At 49.2% G+C, this 8,013-nt stretch overlaps 1 protein-coding gene across 1 annotated transcript in view; it reads right to left on the minus strand.

The window, feature by feature from the left end:
* The window catches only part of GMCL1 (germ cell-less 1, spermatogenesis associated), a 39,821-nt gene extending 34,869 nt beyond the window's left edge, over window positions 1-4,952 (minus strand). Inside the window, exon 1 of the mRNA XM_056123628.1 lies at window positions 4,545-4,952. Within this exon, the coding sequence (XP_055979603.1) occupies window positions 4,545-4,801 (257 nt within the window). The 5' untranslated portion in view covers window positions 4,802-4,952. The remainder of the gene's footprint in view (window positions 1-4,544) is intronic.
* Window positions 4,953-8,013: the final 3,061 nt, after the last annotated feature.

Consider the following 8,013-nt stretch of genomic DNA (forward strand, 5'->3'; position numbering starts at 1 on the left):
ACCTTGGGACTAGAGACTAGAGAGATGGTACAGGGGTTAAGGTGCTTGCCTTGCCAGGTCAACCCTGGTTAGATGACCCTGATTCAATCCCCAGCACTGCATTTGGTTCCAGCCAGCACCTCAAAGAATTATCCCTGAGCACAGAGCTAGAAGACAAACTTGCAGGCTATCGAATGTAGAAGACAAACTTGCAGGCTATCGAATGTAGCCTGCCCACAGGGCAGAGTCTGGCAAACTCCCCGTGGCGTACCCAATATGCCAAATACCAGTAACAATGATGGGTCTCATTCTCCTAAAGAGCCTTGAATATAATCTCAGGGCTAGGATGAAAGAGACGTTACTGGGGCCTGCTCGAGGCAATCGACGAATAACAGGATGATGAAATGAAATGAAATGAAACAGAGCTAGGAGTAAACCCGGGGTCACTGGTTGTGGCCGAAAAACAAACATACAAACAAAACAAAATAAACAAAAAATTTACACTTAAAGAATTTTCTAGTCAAATTCCAAAGCACCAAAGACTTGGGAAAACTCCAAAAATTCCAGAGCAGAGATCAAGATCAGCAAATTTCTTATTAACAATGTCTAGAAGTAGGGGTTGGAGCAATAGCACAATGGGTAGGGCGTTTGCCTTGCACAAGGCTGACCCAGGTTCGATTCCCAGCATCTCATATGGTCCCCTGAGCACTGCAGGAGTGATTCCTGAGTGCAGAGCCAGGAGTGGAACCCCTATACATTGCCAAAAAGCAAAAAAAAAAAAAGAAAAGAAAAAGAAAAAGAAAGAAACTCGCACTTAGATAAGCACAAATTAATTCTCTTTTTATAATTTCTTAGGAAAATACTTGAGGATATGGTTTCCTTAAAATGCAAAAATGCAATAAACCGCAAAAAAACAGTAGACTCTAGCCTAAGGATACAGTGAAAGTTCCAGGGCAAGTTCAGCAAAGAGTTCAGGAGGAAATGCTCAAGATGATGGTTTAGATTTAGTAGAGGGGGGAGGCATGTGTGTTTGCAAAATCTTGGAGATCAATGTTTTTCTTTTGCAACTGCCAGTGGCAGGGTGAAGATGAAGGTTTAGAAACTGTGGGAAAATAAAAGCAGCAATGCAGGACCAGAGAGATAGTACACGTACGCGGTGGAGTAGAGTTCAGGTCCTGGGTACCACAAATGGTCCTCCGGGCCCTGCCAGGAGTGATCCCTGAGCACAGAGCCAGGTGTAAGCTCTGAGCACTACCAGGTGTGGCCCAAAAACCAACACACAAAGAGAAACACTGTACAAAGGTCCCTCTTTTCCTAATAACATACAAAATCAGACTTTGGTTTTGGCCAGACCTGGAAGTGCTCAGGACTTACACCTGGCTCTCTGCGCAGGATCACTGCTGGCAGGGCTTAGGTGACCATATGAGAATGCTGGGGATCAAAATAGGGTCAGCTACATGCAAGACAAGCATCTTACCCACTGTACTATCTCCCTGGACCCTCAAAACAGATTTCATGCACATAAAAGATAAGGGAAAAAAATTCTATTTAACTATGCTACTAGGAAATTTCTCCCAAGAGAAAAATAGGGGGTTGTGACACTGGACCCATAAAGTATGATTTATTATCTTAGTATCCTACTTGACTACAGTGGATGCAATCCCCTTAGAGATAACAATAAAACTATTTAATCCAGCTGTTCTAATGAGATCATCTACAGGCAAAACACTCCAAAGCCAGTTGTACAATAGTTCTGTTGATATAAAAGTAAAATATTTGGTAAAAAAAATTGTTAGGTGATAGATGGGCCTAGAAGTCAGTACTTTTGAGGAAGTAGTTGAGATGGGAGCGCACTGCAGACGGCCTTAGGAAACTATGAGTGCCCACAGACAAAATTCTGGTTCTTTATTATTTCTCACGCTCCTCACTCTGGTTGAGTGAGCGAGGCACCTTCCGCTGATCTAACACAAACTAACATCTGGTATTTATCTTCTTTTTTTATGATGGACATGCACTATAGCACTGTCCTCCCGCTGTTCATCGATTTGCTCGAGCGGGCACCAGTAACACTGTGAGACTTGTTGTTACTGTTTTTGGCATATAGAATATGCCACGGGGATCTTGTCAGGCTCTGCCGTTAGGGCGGGATACTCTCGGTAGCTTGCTGGGCTCTCTGAGAGGGACGGAGGAATCGAACCCGGGTTGGCTGCATGCAAGACAAATGTCCTACCCACTGTGCTATCGCTCCAGCCCAGTATGATGGACTTACTGTAAAAATTATTAATGCTAATGATTATGAGATATAGGTATCCTTAAAATAATCACCAATCACATCAAAATCCAGCTATTGATGTGACAGGCTCTTTCTAATAAAGATTTTGCTTTAAAGACTTTCCAGTCCAATCCATTCATATAGTTCTAGGGTTGGTAATTGGTTTCTGTAAAGGTCTAGTCTAGGCTGGGTGTTTTCGAATTTATAGGTCAATGGCTCCAAGGGAATTTTGCTGGCATGGTCCCAGTGGATCATTTCCTGCCTGCCAGCTTCAACTACATCACTGAAAACTTCATCCTATGGGTTACAGCCTCGCCTCAGTCAACAACTAAACCACAGTTGGAGAAAATGATTCTAAAGGGGCACCTTCTTTGGGTATCCTGCTTCAGACTCAGCAGTACTACTGCCCTCATATCCTTTATTCCTGTAATTTGGGGGAGATTTCATTACCTTAGTAAAATTTAGCAGTTCAGTAGTTCACTACTGATTACTAGTTAATAATAACATTAAATTTTCCCTATTTAAATTACTGTGCAGATTCTCTCTCTCAAATGTACCTGAACATCTATTTTTCAACAATTACATTAAATGTAAATGGCCTAAAAACAAATTAAAAGGCAGAAATTATTGCTAGATTGAAAAAAAAAAATCAAGCAGTATACTGGGAAGGGCACTTGCCTTGCACGCAGCCAACCCAGGTTCAATCCCTGGCACCTTATATGGATTCCCCAAGCTTTCCAGGAGTAATTCCTAAGCCTGAGCAATGCCAGGTGTGGCCCAAAAGATCTGGAGGGAAACAATAAAGATCAAGACACAACTAAATGATGTTAAGATATCTATTTGAAAAAAACAAAGACACTTATAGGAAGCCAGGGATGTGGCTCTGAGAGAATGACTGCCCTGAATGACTGCCCTGTTTGCGTGAGGCTGTTTGATCCCCCACGGCAAAATATAAAAACTAAAAGCAAAACCCCTCCAAACCAAAGGGACATTAAGTGAAAAAGAGAAAGGAATAAAGATAATACCGTTTAAACACAATAAAGAAAACTGGCAAGAAAGTGGCTATAGCTCTATTATCAGGAATAAAGAGAGACATCTGTATTGACAAAGGGAACCAATTCATCAAGGAGCATTATTTGCTCAGAGGGAGGACCGCTGACTCCCGGGGGTGCTCCAGGGCCCTGAGGATCAAAGGTGGGAGAGGGTGTAGGGGGAGAGGTTAGGGAGGGGGAGAGATGGGGAACTGGCCTGTATTCCAGCCCTTGGAGGCCTCTCCCCTACTCAAGAAGCTACAATATTTACTGTGTAGTTATACACCAAGCACTGGACACACTCTCCTACTGTGCATGGCATTCATTCTCCTACGGGTCAGCTCCCATAAGGAAAATAATATCACCAGTTTATCAAGGAAAAAAGGGTGAAGTGCAGAAAACAAATGAGATCTCATAATTTGAGCTCTTAAAACTAGACTACACCTACTCTCCAAAAAAGGTAACTCAACAATGTGACAGTGGAGGTCCATTTTTATAAATTCACTCACACCTAAGGCTGAGATTGCATAGATCAAGCTATTGACGGGTCATCGACCATGCACTTAAAAAATAAGTAGCGCTTGCACCGCCAACCTGTGCATCATTCTCGAAGGTCTCATTTAGAAAAAGAAATACACCTCTAAGCAACCCCAAATGACCACCTTTTCGCAAAACCGAAAGCCGCCCACAGGGGCTTCCGTGAAAACACACTGTTATCGGTCAGCTACAATCCAGAGCGCAGTAAACAGCTGGCTTTCAATCTCTGCAAATAAATAAACAAACTGCAGAGGTTAAGCAACGAGCAGGCAGCCCCGTGCCTTACACGAATGCACGGCCAACGTTCACGTCCCGGAGTCCAAGACCTGGCTCCTACCTACCCCAGAGCCTTATTGGAGGTGCTGGACCTAGCGCTGGTGAGTGAGGTTCACCTTGGACACTCACGGAGCAGCCTGGGGTGGGGGCGATCCTTTCCCCTCCTCCCCCGGAGCGGCGAGGGTCGCGCCGAGTCCACGCTGGCGCGTCGGGACGGCAGGACCCACGGTCACGGCCACGGCCACGGACCCGCCCGCTCGTCCGCCCGCCCGCCACCGCCGGCTCGGAGGTTCCCGGAGGCGCAGCCCAGGCTTGGTCCGTCCCGGGCGCATCTCGGGGCATCTCGGGGCAGCGTCTGTGATTATTAACGAGCCGCCACCGCGGGGCGTCTCCCCCGGCCCCGGCTCCGCCAGCGCCCGGGCGGCGGCGGCGCGGGTCCGTCCCCCTACCTCCGCGGGGTGTTGAGCAGCCGCTGCTGCTCGTCCCCTTCCTCCTCGTCCTCGTCTGTCTCCGAGTCGGGGTGGCAGTAGCAGAAGGCCCCGCTGCTCCGCTTGCGCTTGCGGCTGCCCGGGCAGTAGCAGAAGCCGTGCGCCGCGTCCCCGGCCGGCTCCGCTCTCCGCGCCGGGCCCCCCGCGGCCGCCGCCGGCTCCTGCAAGGCGCGGGCGCGCCCCGGCTGGCGCAGCACTCGGCTGCTCAGCGAGCCCATGGGGCCGGCGAGCGCCGCTCAGGCCGCCCCCCCGACGCGGCCTGCCGCCATGGCCCGCCGCTCGGCTGCTCGCGACCCCCGCGCCTACGCGGCCGCCCCGCCTCGCGCGGCCCCGACCGTTGCGGCGGACGCCACCGCCATCCTCGCCCCGCCCTCGGCGTCTGGCCGCGCGGCGCGCCGGGACCGCGGGGACCTCGGGCCGGGCTTTCGCAACAAAGCCGGGCCCGCACTGCGCAGGCGCGCGGCGAGCCCCCGGAAGGGGCGGGGACGGGGGGGGTGTCTGCGTGGCGGCCGCACGCGAGGAGCCGGCTGCCGGCTGCCTTGCACCGCGGGTGCGGGGGGGGATGGGGGTGGGGGGTGGGGGTGCAGGGGTGTGTGTGTACTGGCGGGGCGAGCGATGTGTGTGTGTCTGTGTGTGTGTGCTGGAGGGGCGAGCGGTGTGTCTTTCTGTGTGTGTGTGTGTGTGTGTGTGTGTGCTGGCGGGGCGAGCGGTGTGTGTGTGTTTGTGTGCTGGCGGGTGAGCGATGTGTGTGTGTGTGTGTGTGTGTGTGTGTGCTGGCGGGGCGAGCGATGTGTGTGTGTGAGCTGGAGGGGCGAGCGGTGTGTGTTTCTGTGTGTGTGTGTGTGTGTGTGTGTGTGCTGGCGGGACGAGCGGTGTGTGTGTTTGTGTGCTGGCGGGGCGAGCGATGTGTGTGTGTCTGTGTGTGTGTGCTGGAGGGGCGAGCGGTGTGTCTTTCTGTGTGTGTGTGTGTGTGTGTGTGCACTGGCGGGGCGAGCGGTGTGTGTGTGTGTCTGTGTGCTGGCAAGATGAGCGGTATGTTTGTGTGTGCGCTGGTGGGGCAAGCGGTGTGTGTGTTTGTGTGCTGGCGGGGCAAGGGGTGTGTGTGTGTGAGTGTTTGCGTGGTGAATGGAGTGTTGTGTGCGTTTGCATAGCGACTAGAATTTTATGTGGTTTGTGTGGCAAGTGGAGGTCTGTGTGTGTTTGCATGACAAGTGGAGTATTGTGTGTGTTTGCGTGACAAATGGAGTGTTGAGTGTGTTTGTGTGATGAAGTGTTGTGTATTTGCATGGCCAGTGGAGTTTGTGTGTATGTTTGTGTGGTGAGTGCCTTTTGGGCCTTGTAAATGAGGCAATTGTGTGTATTTGCATGTTGAGTGGAGCATTGTGTCTACATGGCGATTGGAGTGTTGGTATTTTCATGGCAAGTGGAGCATTTTGTGTTTGGCGAATGGAGTGTTGTGTGTTTGTGTGGTGAGGTGTGTGTGCGTGTGCGTGATGATAGTGAGTAGAATGTTATGTGTGTTTTTGCGTGGCAAATGAAGTGTTTTGTGTGTGCTTGGCGAAGGCAGCAGAAGCAGAACTGGCATTGCAGGGTATGAGGTGCTGCATGCCTGTAGTTGAGTCCATGCTAGGGAGGCCTGGGTTGTTTGCAGCATTAACCCTGGAGTCTGACCTGTCTGAGCTTTTCTTCCTGCAGTACCCTCGTGTTAGCAGGACTGGAAATACCTGCGCTTTTTCTTCTTTCTTCTTTCTTTCTTTCTTTCTTTCTTTCTTTCTTTCTTTCTTTCTTTTCTTCTTCCTTCTTCCTTCCTTCCTTTTTTCCTTCCTTCCTTTTTTCCTTCCTTCCTTCCGTCCTTCCTTCCTTCCTTCCTTCCTTCCTTCCTTCCTTCCTTCTCCATTTTTTGGGTAAACGTTTGTCAGGCTCTAGATGCCTATTGGGCCTTGTAAATCAGGCAAAAAGTTTTGTGGGTTCTAACTTGGAGGGACTTCCCACAGGCTGCAGAGACAGGAAAAAGCTTCCCAGAGACTCGAACCTGGAATGTGAAGTTTTGCTAGACTGGGTGTCCTCCACATTCCTCCTTACCCCAGCAACAGTGGAACTGATTAGAGGCAGGTGCCTGGACTGTTGAGGCTTAAGTAAGTGTTTTGAGGTCCAGGTCCAAGCAAACTGCTATCTTGTCTCATTTTTCTTTTGGGGGGCAGGTAAAGGGATCAAATCCAAGGTCTCACACACTTAAGACAAGTGCTCTACCACTGAGCCAGATCCCCAGTCCCCTCCTGCTACTTTAAAATAAAACCTGTAGTAGGCCAGAGTGATATTACAGCAGGTAGGGTGTTTGCCTTGCTTATCCGGGTTCAGCCCCCAGTGTCCCATATGGTCTCCCCAAACACCATCACAGAGTATAACTCCTGAGCATTGCCAGGCGTGCCCTCCCCCCACACACACACACAAAGGATGTCTAAGTGTTTCCTGTGGAACAAGTGTGGGCCACTGTAGACAGCTAAGCATGAGGTCATCTTAGATCCTGTCCAAGAGGTTTTAGTGGAAGAATAGACTTCAACAGAGAATTTGAAAATGTCATCAAATCTAGGGACTTAAAAAGGAAAATTGCATTTGTCTTGCCAAAGGAACCAAAGATCAGTAGTTCCCTGGTGACAGGGCTAATAAAGGAACCCTAGAGAATGCCCACAACAACCCTCTTTAAACATTTGCCAAAATCACACAGAGTTGATCCTTCACAACTACAGCCGTAATGGTCGGGAAATTACTTAACCAGTTGCCCCTTACTGTGTTTCTTCCTTCTACTGTCCTAGCTAGGTTGGATGTGGGGGAAGGAATAAAAGGCAGCCTAAGTGTCCAAAAGCACCACTAGGTCCCTCTACCCAAAAGTCAGCTTCCTGCTGGCAGAAAGCCTGAGTTGAGTGGGGAAAAGGCTTCAAAATCTTGATTGGATTTGTTATTGGCATGATACTGTTTTTAGGACCTTAAGGCACTTCACAGCCAGACTTTTTTTTTTTTTTTTTTTTTTTTTTTTTTGCTTTTTGGGTCACACCCGTCGATGCACATGGGTTACTCCTGGCTCTGCACTCAGGAGTTACTCTTGGCGGTGCTCAGGGGTGGGATGCTGGGAATCGAACCCGGGTCGGCCGCATGCAAGGCAAACGCCCTACCCGCTGTGCTATCTCTCCAGCCCCACAGCCAGACATTTTTAACTAAAAAAAAAAATATATATATATATAGTTTTAATGTTAAGGGACCTGATTTACCGTGATTCCACATGAGTTTTAGGTATACAATGTTTCAACACCAATCCCACCACCAGTGCCCACTTCCCTCACCAATGTACTGAAATTCTCTCCCACTTCTCAGCCTGTCTCCGCCACAGGTACATTTTTTTTTTATTTTTATTTTTTACTTATTTTTTTTTAAT

The sequence above is a fragment of the Sorex fumeus genome, unplaced genomic scaffold (assembly GCF_029834395.1).
Source record: "Sorex fumeus unplaced genomic scaffold, SorFum_2.1 ptg000006l, whole genome shotgun sequence".
In the NCBI taxonomy this organism is placed as follows: Eukaryota; Metazoa; Chordata; class Mammalia; order Eulipotyphla; family Soricidae; genus Sorex; species Sorex fumeus.